Source organism: Phyllostomus discolor, chromosome 7 (assembly GCF_004126475.2).
Source record: "Phyllostomus discolor isolate MPI-MPIP mPhyDis1 chromosome 7, mPhyDis1.pri.v3, whole genome shotgun sequence".
Classification (NCBI taxonomy): Eukaryota; Metazoa; Chordata; class Mammalia; order Chiroptera; family Phyllostomidae; genus Phyllostomus; species Phyllostomus discolor.
The window spans coordinates 31458928-31481331 of NC_040909.2; the positions used below are offsets into that span (position 1 = coordinate 31458928).

At 48.6% G+C, this 22404-nt stretch overlaps 1 protein-coding gene across 1 annotated transcript in view; it reads right to left on the minus strand.

Moving 5' to 3' along the window:
- Nucleotides 1–21127, minus strand: part of KY (kyphoscoliosis peptidase) — a 47240-nt gene extending 26113 nt beyond the window's left edge. The window contains exons 1-4 of the mRNA XM_028518578.2: nt 20306–21127; nt 17111–17167; nt 12638–12700; nt 1757–1831 (exon numbers count right to left, since the gene is read on the minus strand). Of these exons, the coding sequence (XP_028374379.1) occupies nt 1757–1831; nt 12638–12700; nt 17111–17167; nt 20306–20441 (331 nt within the window). The 5' untranslated portion in view covers nt 20442–21127. The remainder of the gene's footprint in view (nt 1–1756; nt 1832–12637; nt 12701–17110; nt 17168–20305) is intronic.
- Between the last annotated feature and the right edge of the window lie 1277 nt (nt 21128–22404).

Genomic DNA, 22404 nt, shown 5'->3' on the forward strand with positions numbered 1-22404 from the left:
AAGAGGTTAGAGACACTTTGGAAGAAACAGAAATGCAAGCACAGACGATTCTCTGTGTGGTGGTCCTTGCGCCTGGCCCCTCCCTTTCACTCTCCTTCTCGGAGCCTTCTTGCTCCCATCCTCGAATCCCCCAAAGTGCTGCTGGAATCACCCTGGACTTCCTGGTGGGGCAGAGGGAGGACCAGGAACCACGGGTGGGTGACAAGAAAGACACCTGCTGCCTGAGAGCAGAGGTAGCGTTTCCTCCGACAGCAACATTGGATTACTGAGTGGGCTTGCCTGGAGCCTGTTGCCCCTGCCGTCCTGGAACACAGTGGGGGGTGCTGAGAGCACCAGCGAACTCATGCCACATAACCCCAGCCCGGAACTGACCATGCACAGACATGAAAGTGGGGTGAGGGGAAGCTGGTTTGTATGGAGCTGAACCCCAGAAAGGCCAAGCAATTATTAAATTACTCCCTGGGAAGGCTCAAGGGTAACCAAATTCTGTAAATCCAGGACCGTCAGGGCAGAATGGTCACTGGTAGTTCTTTGACCCCCATGGGCAACAGGAGAGAAACTCTCTACTGATCTGAAGCCGGGTCAGGAAGATGTGGGTCCCTGGTGGAACCAGGAGGAGCTGGGTGGTGGGGGACAGGTTGTTTCCTGCCCTTGAAGCCCACTGTGGGTTGTCAATGTAACAACAGAAGATTGCATATGTGTGTAGGCTGTTCTGCGTAATAGTGGGCCTTTTCTTGCACCTACATTTTCTTTCCATCTGCCTTCTTTGGTAGAATAATGGGGGTTCAAAATAGGAGTGAACATTTCTTGTGTATTTACTATGCCTGGCTTGTGCATTATATTGACTATCTCATTTAACTTCACAAGAACCCTATGAGAGACACTGACTTATTTTCCTCCTTTTATAGATGAGGAAATTGAGTTCAAAAGAGAGGCTCAGCCACTTGCCCAAGGTCACGCACGGGGCTGAGATTCAAACCCAGCCTGCTGATTGCCAGGGCCTGTCCTCTCCACATTTGACTGCCCTCCTGAGACCCTGACTGCTGAGTGCTGTAGGATCAGGCAGATTTGGAGGGTCTGCTTTGGCCTGCTGAGTGGACTCGGAGAGAACCTGAGCCTTGGCTGCTCTGCAGCCTCTGTTCCTTGGCTGGCATTTCCCTAGGCCCTTTTTAGCCACAGGATGGACAGATGCAGGCAGAAGACCGAACAGGGAGTGGAGGAGACATCGTGTGCTTGCGACTGGGCCGGTGCACACTGCACCAGGCCAACCAAGTATGGTGGGTGAGAGCACATGGCTTGGTTGGACCTGGGTTCTGACCCTCTTCCTTGCTGGTCACTTGGGCAGTTTTTTCGCTTTGCTGAGCCTCAGTTTGCTGATGTAAAAAGTGGGGATAATACTGTCAAAGGGTTAAAAAAATTAATGAATGTAAAAAACTTAGCAAGACACATGCTACTTTTTAGACACTCAATAAATGATATCTAAAAACAACTCCTGTGATGAAATTCACCTTTAGCTAAATGCCTTGTTTACCCATGCCTCATTGCAGATACTGAAGAACAGCGACTTCTGGGTGTGGGGAAGAAAGAGACCCCTAGCATGAAGCTGTCATACCTTTGCCTCTTTCCAGCGTGTGGGCCCAGGTCACTCCTCTCCTGTCCCCAGCAGGTTCCCAGGCTGGGCTCTGTCTGGCCCATTAAGTTTCCCTCCATCCTCCCTGTCAGCCCTCCACACACAAGCAGCCCTATACGTACGTACGTTTAGCCAAGGAAAACTTCTTGAGCATCTGGGGCATGGCGTCTCGAGGGTGGACCTCCACAGTCAACTGTGTCCCTGAAAGGGAAGAGGAGGGGACATTCTCATCCAGATGCTACTAGGAAATGGTGCAATATCTCATGAAAGATGTTTGAACAACAAAACACAATTGGTTTTAGAGCTTTCTTTTGACTATACAAGTAATTCTTGTTTAAAGCAAAAACAAACACAAAAAACAAGCAGTTTCCAGATCCAGGCAAGACCAAGTAAGCACATTCCACCTCTCCTCTCCCACTGAATGCAACTATAAATCTTGGAAAGAAAGCAGGGGGCAACTATTTGAGGACTCTAAAGTAAATGATAGAAGGAATATTGGGGAGGAAGATTAGAATTTAAAGCATCTCTAAATTGGCAGTGAGTTTACCACTCCCTTCCTCCAATGGTATTACTTAGACTGGACTCAATGGCAGCCCCAGGCCCAGAAGTGCACAATGTGTGCAGGGAAAATATGCTCCAAGAGAAGCCCTTTCATCCATCCTGTGGAGTGAGAAAGAGAATCTCTAAGAGTAAGAGAGTAGGGGAAACACCCTGTTGTCTCGCCTTTTCCATTTTGTCCCTACTCAGGCCTCAGGAAATTCTATTGGTAGCAGTGCAGAGTGATTTTGGTGGCCAGATGGACAGACACCTGGGTCTTTGAGGGAAGACACCAGAGAAGCTATGATTCCCAAGAATGTGGGGACAAATTTCATTTTTTTTCTCTCTCTGTTCTCATGGACTGGTTCCAGAAGCAGACACAGTTGTGGGAAGTGCCTGGCAGAGTGGAAAAACTAAAGCCCCAGCTTTTTGGCCAGAGGACTGGTAGGTGGGTTGTGAAGAGGAGGGAGGTCAAGGAAGCAAATCCACAAAGTTATGAATGAACTCTTGCAGTCACCTCTGAATTGTGCTTGCTCGGATCTCATCCTAAACCATGAGATCTCAGAGATCATCATACCATGATCTCTGAGAACTCAGCTACAGGGTAGACTAATTTTCAGATGAGCCACTGGGTGGTGCATGTAGGTGACAGGTATGTATAGCAGGGCAAAGGTTACAATCCAAAATTACCCTTCAGCATAGGAAGACTAGGAAAATCTCAACCTGAAAACGAAAAGATAATCAACAGATACTAATGCTGTGATGACACAGGTTTTGGAAATATCAGCCAAAGACTTTAAGACATCCATGCTCAAAAAAGTGAGGGCAAACAGTCTTGAAATAAATGTAAAAATAAAAAATATCAGCAGAAAATAAAAGATATAAAGAAGAAACAAATGTAACTTTTAGAGATGAAAGATGTGGTAGTTTAAAAAAAATTCTCTGGATGTGATCAAGGGCATAATAGAGATGACAGAGGAAAGATTCAGTGAACATGAAGACAGAAATTATCCACTACTAACAAAAGTAAACAGAGCCTCAGGGACTTGTGGGACTACAAGTAAAGGCCGAACACTCATGTCACTGAGATACCAGAAGGAGAGGAGAAATAGTGTGGGGCAGAAAAAATATTTAAAGAAATTAGTGAGAGAATAATCAATGAAACCAAAAGCTGGTTCTTTGAAAATTCCAGTAAAATTGATACAAAGAATCAAGACACCAATATCAGAAATGGAATGGGTGGTATCACTACAGACCCCTTATATATTGAAATAACAATGAAGGAATACAAACAACTCTATGTACATTAATTCTACAACTTAGATGAAATAGACCAATTCCTTGAAAGTGACAAGCTACCAAAACTCACCAGAGGAGTAGATAACCGGAATGTCCTTCTATCTATTTCTGAAACTAAATTGGTAGTTCAGAATATTCCAAAAGCAAGCAAGCAAACAAACAAATAAACAAATGCCAGGTCCATGTGTTTCACTGGAAAATTCTAACAAATATCTAAAAAGAAATAACACCATTTTTTCACAAGATCCTTCAGAAAACAAAAGAGTAGTGCATGTTCTCTACTCATTTTATGAGGCTAGCATTACACCAAAACAAGACAGTGTAAGAAAAGGATGCTATAGACCGATATTTTTTATGAACACAAAGATCCTCAACACAATATTAGAAAATTAAATACAGTTATATGGTAAAAGGATCACAACCAAGTGTGGTTCATTTTGGGAAGGAAAGGCTGTTCAATACTTGACAACCAATAAGTGTCATTCACCATTATTAGCGAGCCAAAGAAGAAACCGCATGACGGCATCAGTTAATGCAGAAAAAGCATTTGTCAAAATTGAACATCTATTCATAGTAAAACCTCTCGACAAACTATGAATAGAAGGGAACTTCCTTAATCTGACCAAGGCATCTACCAAAATTCTGCAGCTCATGCATATTCAGTGGTGAGAAATGGAGTTCTTCCTTGGAGACTAGGAACAAGACATGGATGTCCACTCTAGAGACTGCTCCTGATACACATTGTGCTGGTAGTCTTACCTTGTGCAATGAAACAAGGAAAAAAATTCATATAGTTGGGAAAGAAGAAATAAAATTTTCCTTATTCACAGACGACATGCCTGTCTGTATAGAAAAGCTCACATAATCTATAAGCGAAGTTCCTAGAAGTAATAAGTAAGGTTAGCATGGTCACAGGACACAAGATCAGCACCCCAAAATTAACTATATTCATATTAGCAATAAATGATTGAAAGTTGAATTTAAAAAATTGCTGTTTCCCATAGTTCCAAAAATTGGAATACTTAAGTTTTGAAAAAAGTTACAGGAACTATATGCTGGAAAACTACAAAATATGATCACACAAATTTTAAAAGCTTTAATAAGTAGGGAGACGTACCACATTCAGGAGTTGGAAGACTCAGTATTGCCAAGTTAGCCTTCTCCCTAAACTGACCTATAGATTTAATGCCATTTCAATCGAACTCCTTAGGGAAATTTTGAAGATTGTAGATATAGACAAGATGATTCTAAAATTTAGGTGAAAAGATACAGCAACTAGAGAAGCAAAACCACTTTTGAAAAAAAGTAGGACTCCAACTATCTGATTTTAAGATGTATTATAGAGCTACAGTAGTCACTACAGTGTGATAGTAGCAGAAAGGTAGACATATAGATCCACAGAGATAATAAAGAGTTGAGAAACAGAGCCGCACAAATATGGAGAGCTGACGTTTTTACAAAAGTGCAAAGACAATCCAACTAGAAAATGGGTAAAAGAACAGATATTTTGCCAAAACAGAAATGCCGAGTAAGCACCTAAAAATGGTTCAACATGATTAACCACTAGAATGCAAATTAAAACCATAATGAAATATCACACTTATTAGACAAGCAATGATAAAAATAGAGATAATACTATATGCTGATGAGGTTGTGGAGAAACTGGATCTCTCATACATTTCTGGTGGTGTTATAAAATGGTATAGCCATTCTTGAAAATAGTTTGGCAGTTTCTTATAAAACAAAACGTATACTTAAATATAACCCAACTACTGCACTCTTGGACTTTTAACCCATAGAAATGAAAATTTATGTTCACACAAAAACCTCTACACAAATGTTTACATAAGCTCTATTCATAATCACTCCAAACTGGAAATAACCTAAATGTCCTTTGGTGGGTGAATTGGATAAACACCCTCCAATACATCCATATTAAGGACTAATTTCCAACAATACTGAGAGACTCTGAGGACTGATGGGAGGATGTGATTGCAAAGAATCTGCACAAGATAAATAAATTGAAACTCCAAAGTCGGAGGATAGTAAGTATGCTTTTTGTAACTTGCTTTCTTTACCTGTCTTTACATGTCAGTGAATGTAGTCATACGCCATCATTGCTCATGGCTGCATGGTACTCTGTTCTATAGATGGTTCTTACTCCGTATCAGCAATCCCTTTTTCACTGGATAGTTAACTTTTCTCAAATGTTTTGCTATTCTAAACAGTGATGTGATGAACATTCTGATACACATCCCTTCACATACTTTTCAAATCAGTAACTTGGAATAAATTCTTAAACATTGATCAAAAGGTATGAACATTTTTAAGGCTTTTATTAGATATTGGCAACCTTTACTCATGAATGATTTTTATCAGTTTGTGATCACACCTATAGTGCAAGGAAATGTCCATTTTGCTCATTCTTGCTGTTTGATGACAAAATTAGACACAATACTTTGTACTTCTTCCCATCAAGAGATCTTTTTGGACAGGCCTTATGGCTTGGTTTGGCCAGTTAGCCTGTGGCAGAAGTTGTGTTATGCAGGCTCTGAGCCTAGGTCTCAGGACACTTTGCTACTTCTGCTTTCATTGCTGGGATTCCAGCCACAACTGCCATGTGAGTGAGCCCAGGCTGCCCTCCTGGGGGATGAGAGACCACATGGAGCAGAGCAGAGCTATCTCCAGTGAGGCCAGCCTAGACCAGCAGGCTTCCAGCCAACTCTCCAGCTGACCATAGCACCTGGGCAAGCCCAACCAGGACCCACGGTCAGCTGAGTGTGGCTCAGACAAGAATGCCCAGACAAACAATAAGCTGGTAAATGCTTATTGTTTTAAGCTGCTGAGTTTTGGAATGATTTGTAATATAAAAAATATATCTCAACTACTTTCAATGACACTTGATTTTTATCAATCCTTTTAACTTTTTATCAATAGATAATGACATTTCATTGTTTGTGTGTATTTCTTTAATTTTTAGTCTAGTATGTTTCATATATTTATTTGCCACTTTAAATTCTTATTTTGTGGATAGCCTAGTTTCCTACTGATGTATTATTTTTTCCTTACTAATTTTGTAAGAGCTCTTTTTATTAATGCTTTGCCTACTAAATGTGGTACGATTATTTTTCACAGAGTGACAATCCTGACTTTCTTGGACAGCACATAAACTCGCTCTGCTCTGCGTGCCAAAGACAGGAATTCTCAGACGATTTAAAAGATACAACGTGGCCTTCTGAGGCATTACTTTGAAGAGGTTAGCATTCATTTTGAGTATAGTTTCTAGAACATTCATTTTCAAAGAAAATCAGCCTTTGACTTTATAATGACGACTTTAAGTGTTTCAGTGTTAAAAGCGTGATTTAGTTTGGGTCTTCGGACTGGGTGCCATTGCCCTCAGCAGCCAAGATTCCCTGTGTGTGTTCTCACGATGGCGTGGCCAGGGCCTATTCTCCTTTGTGCTTTCACTTACCCACCCGAAACACTCTGAGGTGTTTTTTTTAAATGAATTCATCTATTTTAAAAAATGTATTTATTTATTTTTAGAGAGAGGATGAGAGAGAGAAAGAGAGGGAGAGAAACATCAATGTGTGGTTGCTTCTCCCATGAACCCCAGAGGGGACCTGGCCACAACATGTGCCCTAACTGGGAAATGAACTGGTGACCCTTAGCTTTGCAGGCCCGCACTCAATCCACTAAGCCACACCAGCCAGGGCCTGAGGTGTTTTTGAAAGGGGGTGCCAAACTTTATTGAGCTGCAAGGTGCCTTGTGAAAACAAAAACTGAGAAACATGACCATTCTTTCCCCTTTGGCAGGTTTCAGTACACAGTGCTCTGAGGAGTCCTGCAGCAAAGAAGGCTACTGGCTCAGGACTGTTCTGTCACACACCATTTGGAATGTGCCACACTAGAACAATCTCTAAAAGCTTGGAGAAACTGTGAAACTGAACAACTTGTTGGATTAGGGCTCTACAACCAACCTCTTCCCCAAACTTCTAATGTCCAGAACACAGTTCAGCCTCATCATCTCTTTGTCAAAGAATGAGCAAGCTGAAAACCCGCTCTTTAATATAACGTTGAAGCCCTTCCGAGGGTGGGTTATGAGGGCGTCTCGCATGTAGAACGCAGCCTTGACCAGGAAGCTCCACCTGTCACCACTTCTCATCTCTTCTCTCCTTTCTGCACTTCCTCTTCTCTCTTCCCTCTTGGACAGGGGCCGCCATCCAACCTTCTCCTGATTCCCACTTCCTTCCTCTTACCCAAAGAGGTGCTGCTGACCAGTACCCTCTCTAGAGGAAGAGCAAAGCTCACTGGCCTGCCTGATCTGTACGGGAGCGTGATCCCAGCTCTTGTGGGCGTGTAAGGGCCCTTCCAGGAGACTCACTGCTCTAGGAACGGGGCCTGAGATGGGGCTGTGGTCTCCAGGTGAGAAGCATTCGCGGCATAGCCCCATGCTTCCTAATGGTACGAGTTTGCAGACCATAGCATTCCTGTATCAAATAAAACTCTTAATTTAGGGAAAAAAATAATTTGACCAATCTTCAGTGATAAAGAGTGGAACATCATGAGAACAAAATTTAAAGAAAGATCCAAACCCTAAATACAGACACCATTATACTAATCTTAATAGTCACAACCAAACTCAATGGAGGTCCTTCCTCAGGTCACCTGGCTGGCTTTCTCACGACATCCCTCCTTAGTTCGACCAATTGTCCCACAAATAACATTCCTCAAGCTGCAGTCTTGGCTGTCTCAGTGAAAGTGTGTTAATGACTGTTTTCTGCTACCCCCAAGAAGTGGCTCGCAGGTCTTCTCCCACATGCCGTGGGCTCTGCTTCCTTTTCCCTACCTTCTCAGGAATGGACATGCAGCAGGCAAGCCCAGGCATGTCCCTGGCACACTGCTTTGGCCTGCCATTTACCCAGTCAGGAGAGTCCTCCCACCTGACAGCTTCTCTCCAGGCCTCTGCAAGTTTGAATCAGGGTTTGTCTGATGGCTTAATCTGCTCAGAATTACTAATGCAGAGATGGCAAACAGATTTTGTGTTGTTCATTAACTCTGATTGGAAATGGCTGCCGGGAGCATTGATCAGTTAGAAAAGACTATGAGGCATGTGTGTGTGTGAATGTGTGTGCATATGAGTGTACACATAGGTCTGTGTAGGAAATGAGGCATTCATCTCAGATACCTGCCACTGCTGACTTAGGGTGTTCATTAACTCTTTCCATAACTGGCTGCCGCATTTACAACCTGAACTCTTTGCCTTGGAATATTTTCCTCTGGTAGCTGAGCGCCTGCAAACCTCAGCTAAAGCATTTTGAAAATACCCTTAAACGGACTCTAGCTAGGTGTCCACCAGGGACTTGCTGTGGCTTCCGCCCCAGCAGTGCAGTAGTCAGCTTCCCTGCAGAGCGTGGGGAGCTGGGACATCCCTGGAACAGCATGCTGGATGGTGGCGGGGGAGAGTCCAGCTCTATGGAATGCTCACCCAGCACGGCTGGAGGCGGTATGAAAGCCACACTCAGCAGCTCTAGTTATGAGATGACAACCGAGTGTGCAGAGCTCAGGGTTGAGGCTGAGGGGGCCCTGCTGGCATGTGTGATAGAGGGCATCTCTTGTGGCCCTAACTGACTCCACTTTCACTGGGTTCTTGAGAACACAACTATTGATGATTCCTTCTGCAGCGTGGGGCTCCATGGGCATATCCCAGGCCTGGAAACAGGGCAGTTTGACCCTAGTGCTGAATGACCAAAGAAGGCGGAGTGTCTGCCTGGGGATAAGGGCGATGACCTGGAAGGATGAAAGCCTCAGCAGAAAATGGACGCCAAGAATCTCCATGGTGGCCCGATGTCCAGGGGCACCGGTGAGTGCTCTCCTCTCATTCAACCCCCAAACCTATCACAGACTAATCATTTGAAGCCCCTTCCCCTGGAAGATCTAAGATTCCAACGATCTTTTGTCATCTATTGTATCAAATCTTCCACTGAACGACAAGGTGAGGAGAAAGAAAAGCTGAACTATTGCAAGTGACAAGTTCTGACTGAAATCTTGAATTTCTTGTCCAGCCAAAAGGTGGAGAGGGTATTGCACCCAGATCATGCTCCCCTGAGATTGGTTGGTCCCTGCCCAGTATGGAAGGGGGTCTATGGTGGAGTAGTTATACCCACTGGCTTTGGAAGTGCACAGACATGGGTTTAACTTCCAGGCCTGACACGTGCCAGCTGTGTAACTAAAGTCTTTCTGGTCCCCGTTTCCCTATCTGTAAAATGGGAGTGATAACCTACACAGAAGGTGGCTGTGGGATTAAATGAGGTGACCCCCCAAAGGGGCTCAGGTCACTGACTGGCCCATACCAAGTGTTCCCCTGGGGCCCAGCTGCTGAGAAAGCTGCACTGGGGGCTGGCGTGGTTCACAGAACGGAACTCGTGAACATCGAGGCCCACTGGGTGAATGGGAAAGTGGCCCATGCAATACTGATGTCCCTGGTCACTATTATCCAAAACAGCAGGTATGCGGCTGTGGGCACTGGCACCAACCTCAACAAGGCCAAATCTGAATTCTTCACATTCTTTCCCTAAAGGCACCTCCTGCAGCTCCTCCATCTCCACCCTCAGCTCCCAAACCTTAACTCCTCTCTTTTTCTTACACCCCAGTCCACACTGTGGGAAGACCTCTCTTGCTTGTTTTATCATGCTGCCTCCCACGGGTCTGCACCCACCCTCGTCCACTTACATTTGTTCTCTAGTCTTTGGGGGCTCTCATAAGGAAAACCAAGTGGTTTCCAATGGCACTCAGATTAGCAGCCGGCATACTGAGGGTAGCCTCTCAAGATAGGCAGGATCTGGCCTGTGTCCTCTCTGACTCATCTCTGCCACTCCCACCTTGCCCACGCCCCTCCAGCCACAGCGGACCCGCTCTCAGCTTCCTGAGCACACCTGCGCTCCCTTTGCTGGAAGGAAGCTCTTCCCCAGGTGTCTGCAAAGCATGCTCCCTCACCTCCTCCCTTTCTCAGATGTCACCTTCTCAGGGAGACCTTTTTCAACTATTCTATTTTAAATTGTCCCCTGTGGGAGGCTTTGTGATGGCCCTTGAAGATTCAATGTCCCAATTCCAGGAACCTCTGAATGTCACCTTATATACCTAAGGGGACTTTGCAGATGTGATTAAGTTAAGGAGCTTGGTCACGGTGGTGGAGGGGGTGGGGTGGGGGAGAGGGAGGGGGCCTGGGGGGTAGGGATAGGAAGATTATCCTGGATTATGTGTTACTTAGGAGCTCAGTGTAATCACTAGGATTCTTATAAAACAGAGGCAGAGGAAGATTTAACTACTTCCATGGAGAAAAGGCAATGTGACAATAGAAGCAATGATTAGACTGATACAGCTACAAGTCCAGGGCTTCTGGTGCCTTTGCAGCCTCTAGAAGCTGGGAGAGACCAGGAATAGATGCTCCCCATGAGCCTCCAAAAGGACCCCACCCTGCTGACACTTTGACTGTAGCCCAATGAGATTTATTTGAAACTTGGGGTCTCTGGAACTATTTAAGAGAGTAATGTGTGTTAAGTCACCAAGTTTGCGATAATTTGTTACAGCAGCCATAGGAAGCTAATACACACAGGTGCACAGACACCCACTCACTATTCCCCTTTCTGCTTTATCTTCCCTTCCAGTCTTTTCTGACACCCTTTATTACAGTCAGCTGTCTCTCCCACTAGGGTGTCAGCTCCATGGGGACAGGAGTCTTTGTCTGTTTTCTTCTCTAACAAATCCCCAGTGCTGCCTCAGAAACTGGGTTTTGTGGAATGAATGGGTCAATGTCTGCGTGAACTCTGGCTAGGCCCCAAACAGGGGGAGCCCTCCACTTGCTGTGGCTCAGGATCCCACAGGACCCTGTCAGGCTGGCCCATCCGATCTACACAGGGATCCTTCCTTCTCATAGGATGCCAACACTGCCCTCTTTCATGCCCCTCTGGAAGCTTTGAATGCCGAGAGGTGGCATGTGAGTGGCCTACGTGAGCCAGGGTACACTGTACCAGGTGCGGCTCTGGTGATATGGAGGCCCCATCTCACCCCAGCTGCCTACAACACAGGGGAGGCAGTGCCGCGCTGAGGTCTGGCCCCAGAGCCAGCCTTGGGGACTGAAGCACTCCCAGCCTTGATTTTCTCCTGTGTAAACAGGAATGACACCATGGCCTCAACAAGGGGTGTGGCCAGAACTAAGTGAGATAAGTGGTCGCTAATCCACTCTCATCTCAGTGAATATTGTTTATTCTTGTTTTGTGCCAGCTGCTTGCTGCTAGTCCAGAGAAGCAGTGGGGCCCAGGCTGGTCCTTGTGGTGCTCAGGGTGGGCAGCAGGGCATGGTGGGCCCACCGGGAGGCTCTGGGGCCTGTCCTGGAATTCCAGCCTACATGCTAGAATTCTAGCCTAAAGAGGTACTGACCCAGGCTGTAGGGAGAGCCTGCTGCCAGGTGCTGGAGACTGCATTGACAGGCCCTTCCCGGAGAGAAGGGCTGATCCTAGGAGAGCTCTTGGACACCAGGCCCTGAGTCTTTACTGCAGAACAGGAAACTGAGGCAGGGTGGGGGTCTCTAACCTGACCTCGCCTCCAGGTTCAACGGTGGAGCCCTGCTGCTCCATGTGAGCCAGTGGGGGAGGCAGGTTCGTGGGTGGGTGGCTGTGGTGGAAGCAGAGCTTTGAAGGTTAACAGCTCAGGACTTGGTAGTGGTTGGCGGGAAGTCAATTGCCAGCTCTTAATCTTCCTGGCCATTTGATCTTGAACATGTGTCAACCTTTCCATGCCTCAGTTTACTCAACTGCAAAATGAGGATCATAGGAGCACCAATCAAATAACATTGTTGTGAAGCTTAATTTACATGAGAATAATCATGTAAATGGCTTGGCAACATGCCTGGCACATGGTTAGTGCTCAATAAATGTTAGCTATGGTGATGGCAATGACACCAGTGGGCTCTGTGGCCCAAGGACTATTTCTTGGTCCCATGTTACCACACATGCTCTCATTGCTTCCCATGGATGTGAGAAGAGGGAAAGGGGGCTCCAATGTTCACAGGGCAGGGAGGACCCCCACTCCCTGCAGTCTGTGCTCTGCACCCAGCTGTCTCTGGCTCACAGGAGCTGGAGAAGAGGTCACAACTGGCAGCGAATTCCTTACCTTGGTTGTCGTAGGAAGTGATGACCTGGGTCTGCTGAGGATGCTGCTTCTCTGCCAGGTTTCCTATTTAAGGAAGACAGAGGGACCTGCAGTGACTACTGGGACCACAGTGGAATTTTCCCCAAGGCAGAGCGAGGAGCTGTGTATGTCTGCAAAAAAAGCAGCCTGGCGGGGGGCCCAGTTCATCCCAGGCCTAGCTGGAACACATGCCCACCCACCTGCACAGCCCCTATGGCGAGAATACGCAGGAATCACAGTCACACCCCTGAATGCAGGGGCAAGGGACGGGGAGCCCTGTGCACGCACTGTCACACCACCCAGCAGGGCCAACACAGATTCTTTTTTGTACTTTCACTTCTAGCTTCTTTGGATCATTGGAGTCATGGTCATGGTTTTTAGTTTTCCTCATAGTTTTCAAAATATATGCAGGGTCTGGCACAAATAACACCCTTTTTTATTACAAAATCTTTTATTACAGAATCATAAGCATGTAATTCCATAACATAACAATAGCACACTCAAGCATACCATATGACATTTTAGGTGAAATGTTCAAATTAAAACTATAAATTATTACACCCATATTATTACCCTACCAACCACACTCAAGCAGGTGTTACTTCTGCCAGACGCCGTATATCCAAACTTTTATAGCATTAGGAATGTAGTTCTTTGGATTATTTTTGAGGATACTAATGAGATTCTCTTCCTTTTAAAAAAATTTATTGAATTTACTAGGGTGACATTGGTTAATAAAATCACATAAGTTTCAGGTGTACAATTCTATCATACATCATCTATGTGTTGTATTGTGTTTTCACCACCCAACACAGACTCTTCAAAAGGAGCGGGGGACACTTCTATGTGTTAAGTAATCACAACTTCAGACTTGGTGTCACTGGGCACAGTCTCCAAGAGCATGGGGATGCTTGATGTTCCCACCTTTTTGGAGAGCAGGCTGAGAAGTTCCTGCCCTGATTTTACAGCTAAGGGACTTTTTTAAAAATATATTTTTATTTATTTATTTTTAGACAGAGGGGAAGGGAGAGAGAGGGGGGGAGAAATATCAATGTGTGGTTGCCTCTCACGCGCCCCCTACTGGGGACCTGACCTGCAACCCAGGCATGTGCCCTGACTGGGAATCGAACCAGTGACCCTTTGGTTCTCAGGCTGGTGCTCAATCCACTGAGCCATACCAGCCAGGGCTACAGCTAAGGGACTTACAGCTCAGACTGGTTAACTTTTTGCCAGACTCTGCAGTTAGGGAGCATCAAACCTAGGGCTTGAACCCCAAGCCTTCTGACTTTTAGCTCAGCCTCCTGCCTCCCTCTGAGAATGGGGCAGCTTGCCTCCTACTCCAGCCTAGGAGTTGGGGTGACTTGCAGTTTGGTTCAGTTGCACAAACATTTGCAGGGCATCCACTATATGAAAGAAAGTGCTCTCCTTGTGCTAAGGATATTTCCGTCTCCAGGACACGGAGCTGTCCTCCGAGCCTAGTGGAGTCAGGCTGCTGTGGAGAGATGCCCTGTTTCTGTCATGTACCATGAGGAGGAACCCACAGACTTACCTGACCCTCTTATGGGAAGCACCACCTTTCCTACATTGCTCCCTTTATAGCTGCTGAGGTAGCCTGGTCTTGCTGAGGTTGCCCTTGGATCTCTGCTTCAGAGGGGTGGGGGAAGGACAGGGTGTGGCAGCTGGGGAGGTTCCCCCACTGCTAATACCTTGGCCAGCCATCTTTGCCCTGGCCTCCCACCAGTCTGCAGAAAGGCTGTCAAGACTGCCACTGGAAGTGACCACTGGGACCAGTGTCTGGGTCTGGAAACAAGCATGACTCTAGGGCACTGGCCTGCCCAGGTTCCATTCAGATGATGTCCCCCGTGCACTCAACCAGATCTGCTACTCAGTGTTTCCCACGCCTGGGTCCAGGCAGAAGCCAGTCATGGTGGGTGGGAGGGGAACTGGGCTGGGCTTGCCATCCATCTGGCAGGGTCTTGCCCTGGAGAAGCCTCCTGGCTCTAATCTCCTCCTAAAAGCAGGCCGGCTAGGACCCTGAGCCCCTGGGCTGCAATAGGTTGATTGGCTGAGGGCCAGCTCCACGGGAGCTCCAACCCAGTGTGATGTGGTATGCTGGGTTGGAGCTCAGGCCAGACTCAGGCTAGGGAACAGGGAGGCCACCTCCTGCGGGCACAGCTGGCTGCATTTCTGCTGGCCGAGGGAGGAAACAAGATCTGGGAAGGGAATCCTCAAGGAAGGCGATTAGCTGGCATAGCTGCTGTGGGGTATTTATAGTCAGGGCTGCACAATTGGTTTCCCTGTGGCTGTGGGGCGTCAGTCTCTGTGCTGCTAGGCAGACTTCAGCCAGGACCAAGGAAAGCAGCCAATCAGAGCAGGGGAAGCCTGTTGCTGGACAAGCTAGGGGGTGTGGGGCGGGTGGCTCGCCCCCACACACCAGCTGCTTGGAACAAGTTTGGAGCACTCCAGGTTCCCCCCACCCTGCCAACACCCCAGCCCAAGGAGTGCACAGGGCAGCAAAAGGGGGCACATGTGCCCTTTTGGATCAGTCCTATGTTCAGCCACATTTGTGCACACTCCACCAGCACAAGCCATCAGCTGCTTCCTTCAGTTTCCAGGGCTGGGTGCCTTGAGCGCCAGCAAGGCAGATATGTACCTTGAATCTCACCATCAGAAAACACAGAAAACAGCTATGACTCTAATTTCTGCATGCATGCAAGTGTGCCACTTAAAAAAGAATACGATTTTACTTTAAATTACATGTATTGGTGGAATGGTCTGGGTTCCAGGCCTCCATGGAGCCACTCTTCAGCCTTGCATGTACCTGAAACTCTTAGTTTTTGTAAGGATTACTTTAGCCATCCTCTTTATTGGCTGGCACATTATGCTAAGACCTACTTCAGGTCTTTTAGAAGACTCTTGTAAGAGTTACTATGTCACTCTGTGTTTTGTTGTATTTTTCCACCAAACTTCCCCCAAACCAGAAACCCTGAAGATGATAAAAAGAGGATGAATTCAGTGTATTTCAATGCTCTCCTGATGAAATAATATGCCTGAGAAGACATAAGATGAATTGCAGACAACCCAGGCAAGGTAAGAGGGCTGCGATGAACCAAGATGCTACATCTCTTTCCTCCCACCGCGGCCCACTTGTCTATGTGGGCACTGGCCAGGCCCACGTGCCTGCATGGGCTATCCATTTCTGCGTCTGACAGGTCTCCGGAGGTCTGAGTCTTATGTAATTCTCACGAGCCTGCAGCACAGTTTCACTAACTTTGGCGTCTGCTTCCATAGAGCTAGAGCGGGTGCACTCCCATCCGATGGCTCCATAGCAAGGTTAAAGAAGCCATCCCACCCTTGCATGCTCATCAGCTGGGTCTCAGAGGGGTGGCCTCTAGGAGGTATGTCTTGAGAATGACTTGTCCCCGTGCACAGGGCAGAGGACACACAACAGTCATGCTGTTCACCTCCAAGAGGCTGAGACTCAACTGCAGCAAATGGCATTACCATCACAATATTTTACTGTAACCCTGAAAGGCCAGGGGTTCTTGATTGTATTGTCCACTGTTTCACCCCCAACAACTAGAACCCTGCCTGGCACTGAGTAAGCATTCAGACCTTTACTGAGACAATGAATGAACGAATGAATTTACTTTGAGAACTCCATCCTTTCCTTTTGTTACTGTTAGAAGGATGGCAGAGCACAACTCTTTGGTCTTGTTCAGTTGTGGTTCTGTGTCCCCATTTGTGGAGCGCCATGGAGGGCAGTTCCTTCACATTGGCTTTGGATGAGTCAGTCATCTGGCCCAGGGCCTGATGAGCCCCCTACTGGGGCTCTGTGAGTGGAGATCTGACTCTTATTAGAATTCTCACACACCCACAGTGCAGTTACTCTGATGTTTCTTCCTAGAGGTGGGGCTAATGAATCTCTCAAGGGCACAGGATAAGGCCCAGTATAGTTAGTCCATGCATAGAATTCCCAGGAAATCCTGGGCCTGCAGGGAGAAAGGCAACTGGCACCAGAGAGAGGAGGCTTTGGAAGCTGACTGCTCTCAGATTTTATGGTGTTCTGAGTCCATCCCAGGCCTCAAGTAATAGCGACTAAAGGCAGGATGCTATATCCTCTCCATTCAAAAAAATTTCCAAAAGATAGATGCCCTGCATGACAGGAACAGCTCCACCTCCATGGGGACACTCCCAAACCTCACATCCCATACGAACAGGAAGGTACAAAAGCTTATGGCACTGCCCCCACTCCAGCCTCCAGGAAATCGGGGGACCTGAAGTCAGGGAACACTTTCCTGGGTCACAGTGGCCCCAGAGGCCGGCTCAGTCGCAAGCAGCCACTTCTGTGTGGTTAGGTGACTAGAGCCAGTCTTCAAACAAGTGAAACCCAATGCATCCAGTCATTTCTCAACATATTGAATTGCAGAGATGAAAAAAAGGAAGAGAATTTACCATCCAAGCAGTTTCCTTCTAATTTCTGCCAGTTCCGTATTCCATTTGCGACCCCTCCTGTGAAATAAAAAGGAGTGGCGTGAGGTTCTCTGTGGTGTGGAGACCCAGGCCTGGCAAATGATGCACTAGCTGCCTATGTCTCTGGGTTAAAGTGGGGCTGGTGGAACTTGGCTGTCCTGGGACCCGAGGGAGGCTGCCCATCAATGAGATGCACTTGGGAGCATGAATGCAGCCCTCAACATTTAAAACATTTTTTAAAATATTAAAAGAGTAGTTTTCAAGGTGGTAAGGTTGATTATCAGGATCATCCAGGATGAATTTTCACAGTATAGGGCCCATTTTTCACTTCCACATCTCCATTGCATAAATATAGAGGGATTGTTGTTGAAGATGTTTGCCATTCATTTTGCCTGCCTATTTCTGTACATGCTGAATCTCCCACTTTAGAGTTTTGATGTGGGGTGAGAGTGGGCAAAGACTGCCTATCCCTGTGGGAATGGAAAATGATGATTTCCTGCTTTCCCAGCCTCCCTTGCAGCTAGAGCATGGACACGTGTGGCCTGGGAATGGTCGGTCAGTGGCACCTGTGTCCAATTTTGTCTTGGGACCTGGTGAGGCAACAGGGAAGGGAATGAAAGCTCTCTATCTGGTGACAGTTGGAAGTGGTGGCTGCAAGGTCAAGTTCCTGGCACAGAGCTGGCATGCGTTCTGGCAGTGGAAACAGCTGCAAAAAAATCAAGTTCCTGGTGCAAAAAGAGCACATAATGCTCCTTGGTGGCAGCTCTGCTGCACAGCTCATGGTGCTGTTCCCAGATGTGCAGCCTCAGGCCTGTTCTCCAGCTCTCTCAGCTACCCCAAGCCCCTCCTTTCAGCAGAGCCCTCCGCAGTCAGTGTCTGGGACCACCTACCACCTGGAACCCTCACACATACACTTTTGGAGTGGAATGCACATGGCACATAGTCTCTGGGGATAAAACCTAAAACAATAAGCTCTTTTTGGTGCCTTTACACCACCTGGTCCACAGCTGGAGGAATACCTGAGAGGACTTGAAGGCCTCCAGGCATATTTTTGAGAAGCACTGCTCTAGTGGAATGGCTGGGAAGATGCTAGGCCCTAGAGGAAAAGGGAGAGGACACCTGTTGGCCTTGCAGTCCAAATCCCTGGTGCCACACTCCTTGCCTCCTGTCCCTTTGATACTTTTCTGTCACAAGGACACAGCAGAAAGCCACCTAGTCACTTCTTCACTCAGTCCACTGCATGGTGACAGTACCTCAGCTCAGGCCCACCTTTGCAGAGCTGAGGACCTAGAGTGGGGAGAAAATAGGAGGAGATGCCTGGAAGTGGGCATGGGTGACTTTAGGATCTTGTGCACCAACAAGAGGCCTTGGAACAAACTAATCGTACTCAGCATTTCCCCTCCTTAGACTGCACGGGCTTGCAAGCTGGCTTAGCCAGGGGTCTCCTAGACATCACCACTGCCCAGCACAGGCCTTGGCTCTGGTGCACGCTCCCTCTTCTCTGCTCCTGTGCAGAACTGTCTGACTGAATATGTGACACAGGTCTCTCCACTGACATAGGGTCTGGACGAAACATCTGTTAGGAAACTTTTTGGAGAAAAGTAATAGAAAGGGCTCAGCAAGCAGGGTCTACTTTCCCTGACACACATCAAGTACATCGATCAGGAGTCATGTGGGGTTTGTGGGAGCCATTTGACACCTTCTGGAGCAGTGCTGATCCCAGGCATTTCTGGGGCTTCTCCGTGTTCTTCAACCTTTCTTGCTAGTGACAGAGACTTTAGGAGAAATGTGATCAGAGCGGGAGATGGAAGTGAGGACTCATGATCTGACCCAGAGCTGGGCCTCATGGGGGCCCCCTGGCTGTGCCGCACACAGTGGGAGGCCTTCTGGACTGCGTCGTGTATAGTAGGAGCAGTCTCAGTGGCCTCTGCCAATTTCCTCATTACAAATACCCTGGGTGGGCATTTCCCCTTCTTCCAGGAGCAGCTCTGAGAACTGAAGAACCAACCAAAGCAAACAACTGTTGGCCCTCAAATTCCTCCTGAGACTGGGGTACCTGTCAACATTCTCAGCTCTCTAGAACCTATTTTTTCCCTGCTTGTCTCTCCAAGGGGTCACCAGGAGCTATGGGGCAGTTCCAGCCCATGTGGTGGTGGGGACAAAGCCATCCATGGCATCATTGCTTCAGTGTGGCAGGTGGAAGGTGGATGTTCAATGTGCAAGGGGGTTCTGGGGACAGAAGAGCCAAGACAGACTTCGAGGAGCTCAGGAGCTGGAGGGGAGGCTGGAGGCAGAAGCCATTTTACTGTGCAGGCTGCTGAGCACCATTCTCAAAGCACAAGCGCACAGTCAGCCTAGTGCATGCACACTCCACTCTGCCCGGGGTTCCCTAAGGCTTCCTCCTAGATCCAGGACTCAGAGGTTTCCAGACATCTGAGGGGCTTAGTTAACAATTATTATGCGTTTCTACCCTCTTCACGTTGTGTCTCTCCTCTTCTCTGGAGTATACAGAGGCCTAGGATCTGCTTTCCACAATCATTCTGTAAACAGTCGCTTTATTTTACCAGTCTGCACTTCACCAGAAAGTCTGAAGGAAAGGAAAACTAATAGCAAAGTTAAGGTGGGAAGAACGGATTTCAAGCCTAACCCTATCCAAGCCTGTGTGCCCTTTACACCCGTTATGCCTTCTGCAGAAAAGCGGGGGAGGGCTCCAGAAAGGGAAACTGAGGCTGCGAGTTGTGCAAGGGCACGACAGGAGCGTCCCATCTTCAAGTCTGACTCAGCACGCAGATTTCCTTGGGGACCCTGCACCCTGCACTGCCATGCGGGGAGCAGGCTTTGGCCACCCAGAGGTAGGTCTGAGGCTCGGGGCCCCTTCTTTCAGGGCATCTTCCAACCCAAACTGCACCTTTCAGAGAGTAGTTGGAGGAAACTGGCAGCCGGGTTTGAGGGAAGCACCCACAGGCCAGCGCAGGGAGTTAACTCAGGGCAATCACCCGGCTGCGCGTTGCCAAGGGACGCCAGAACCATAGCGTCGAGGTGCAGGTAGCCATGGGGAGAGGATTGGTGTCGCTGACCTCGATCTGGGGCGGGTAGGGCGCCCCCACGGCCGGTGGGCCCTGGAGAGAAGAGGCCGAGGTGTCGGGGCCTCCGGGGGTCGGGCTGGGCGCGGATTACCTCCTCTGAGCTGCGGCAGTGCGCCCGGGTCCGCCTGCCGGTCCGAGAGCGTGCCTTGCGCAGCGCGCCCCTTCTCCGAGTGCACGATCAGCAGCATGTCGATGGACACGGCGTTGCTGTCTTTCTTCAGCGCCATGGTGCCACCTCGCTCCCCGCCAGCGCGCCGCGGCCGCTCGCAAGGCTGCCTGCGCTGCAAATGGCCCCGTGCGCGCCGCTGTCCGGCGCGGGAGACGGCGAGGGCGCGGGAGAGGGCGCTCCCCTGCCACGGAGCCGCTGCGCGCCGCGTTTCGCTGACTCTGCCAAACACGCCATTAGCGCCCGCCTGGGAGGGCGCTCCCCTAATGAAGCAGCTCTAAGTCACCTTTGAAAGGAAATCCCCGGCTGAGCCCAGACCTGCACCGAGGCCACGGGCCCCAGAGCCTCCCGCCCTGCGCCCCTGCCTGCTGCCCCCAGCGCTGGAAGCACTTGTCCTGGACTTGAGGATTGTCCTCTGCTTCTTAGCGCGCCCCATCCCTGCGGTCTCCAGGGAGGAGGGGGTTCCCCGAGAAGGCCCGTAGCAGACCTTCTCCGAAAGCCATGGCAAATACAGAATCGCACAGTGCTGTCAACAGTGAGAGCCAGTTCAGGCAGGGAAAGGAAAAACAATAAGCAGGGTCCAGATTGACTTGAAAGCTGTGGAGAAAATGGCCAACTTTTGGCCCTGGCCCTACTCTGTCCTGGGGTGGGTTTTGGAGGTTGACAGTTCCCTCTCTAAGAAGGAAATGGATAGGATCTCAGAGTGAGAACCTCTTCACGATTACTGCCCACAAGAATTTGGACACATGCCCACTGGGCATCAACTTGACAGTCCTCTCTGGCCGGAAGTGAAAAACCTTAACATCTCTGTTCTTTCTAGAAGCCCGGTTCCTGTCCGGTGAGGAAGGGGGAGGGGAGTGGAAGAGGCTGGGGCACAGGGAGCAGCCTGCCTGCTGTGGTCAGGGAGCTGGACCTGAGAGTCCTTCTATTTTTAGTGGGGTCTGGTCTGCCCAGCCAACAGGCAGCAGGGCCTTTGGCTCTAGATCTCAGGAGTGTTTACAGTGGCATCTGCCAGTTAGCCTCTGCCATGGGGGGCCCACCCCGCCTGAGTCGATCCCCTAACTTAAATTTCCACCATTAATAAATGCCAAGATCATGGAGGCCTTTGCTCTAAAGTCCTTTGCACCTTGGAATTTTGTGACCCCGCTTTGTGGCATGGTCCCTGAGAACCCCCTCCTCTCCCTTGGAGGCAGACTGTATTGCACAGGCCCGGGTTGCAGTCCCAGCTCCACTGCTCACTGCCTGTGTGACCTTGGACAAGCCATCTCCCCTCCGCTGTCTCGCCCACATCACATGTATAATGCAAATAAATTCTCACATTCTTACCTCATTTTAAGGGTGAGGAAAGGTACAGGTAAAGTGACATGTCAGTGATGAAGCTGGGGCACACAGAGCTGTACCCTCAGACTCTGAAGATCTCTCCCCTCTGACTGTAGTGCACAGTTTGGCTGCCCATCAAGGCGGCTGCCTCATTGCATCACCACCACCCCCTTGCCCACTGGGCATCTGAGGAAAGGAAAGGTCATTGGCTTCTGACACTGTTGAACTGGAGCCCCTAGATCCTCGAGAGCTGAGCGGAGGGACCAGTGGAGGGGGGTGACTCCTAAGGCAGGTTTCATCACGCAGTGAGTCCTGTCCTCTCCTGTTCTGCCTGCATTAGTGCACGCACACGTGTGCATGAGTGTGGCTGGGAGGCTGGTTAAGCCTTGCTGCTCTCTAGATAGCTGGGAATGTACCGTAAGAACTATGGATTACTCAAAGCTGCTGGGGTCTTGGAGGTTGCTCAGGCAGCTCTCTCGTCCCAGTGTACCCCCCATCTGAGCTGGGACGGTGTGGCCTACCTCCTTCGAGGGTGCAGATCCCAACGGAAGCTCCTGTGTAGCACATCTCCTTACTGGAAGTGAGGACGACAGGGAAGCTGAAGCCCCTTTACCCGAAACTTGTGTTGGCATCCTCTCACACATACACTCTGCTTCAGAGTGTCTTACTGGGGTGTCTAGCTCACCATGACAGCCCCTCACAGG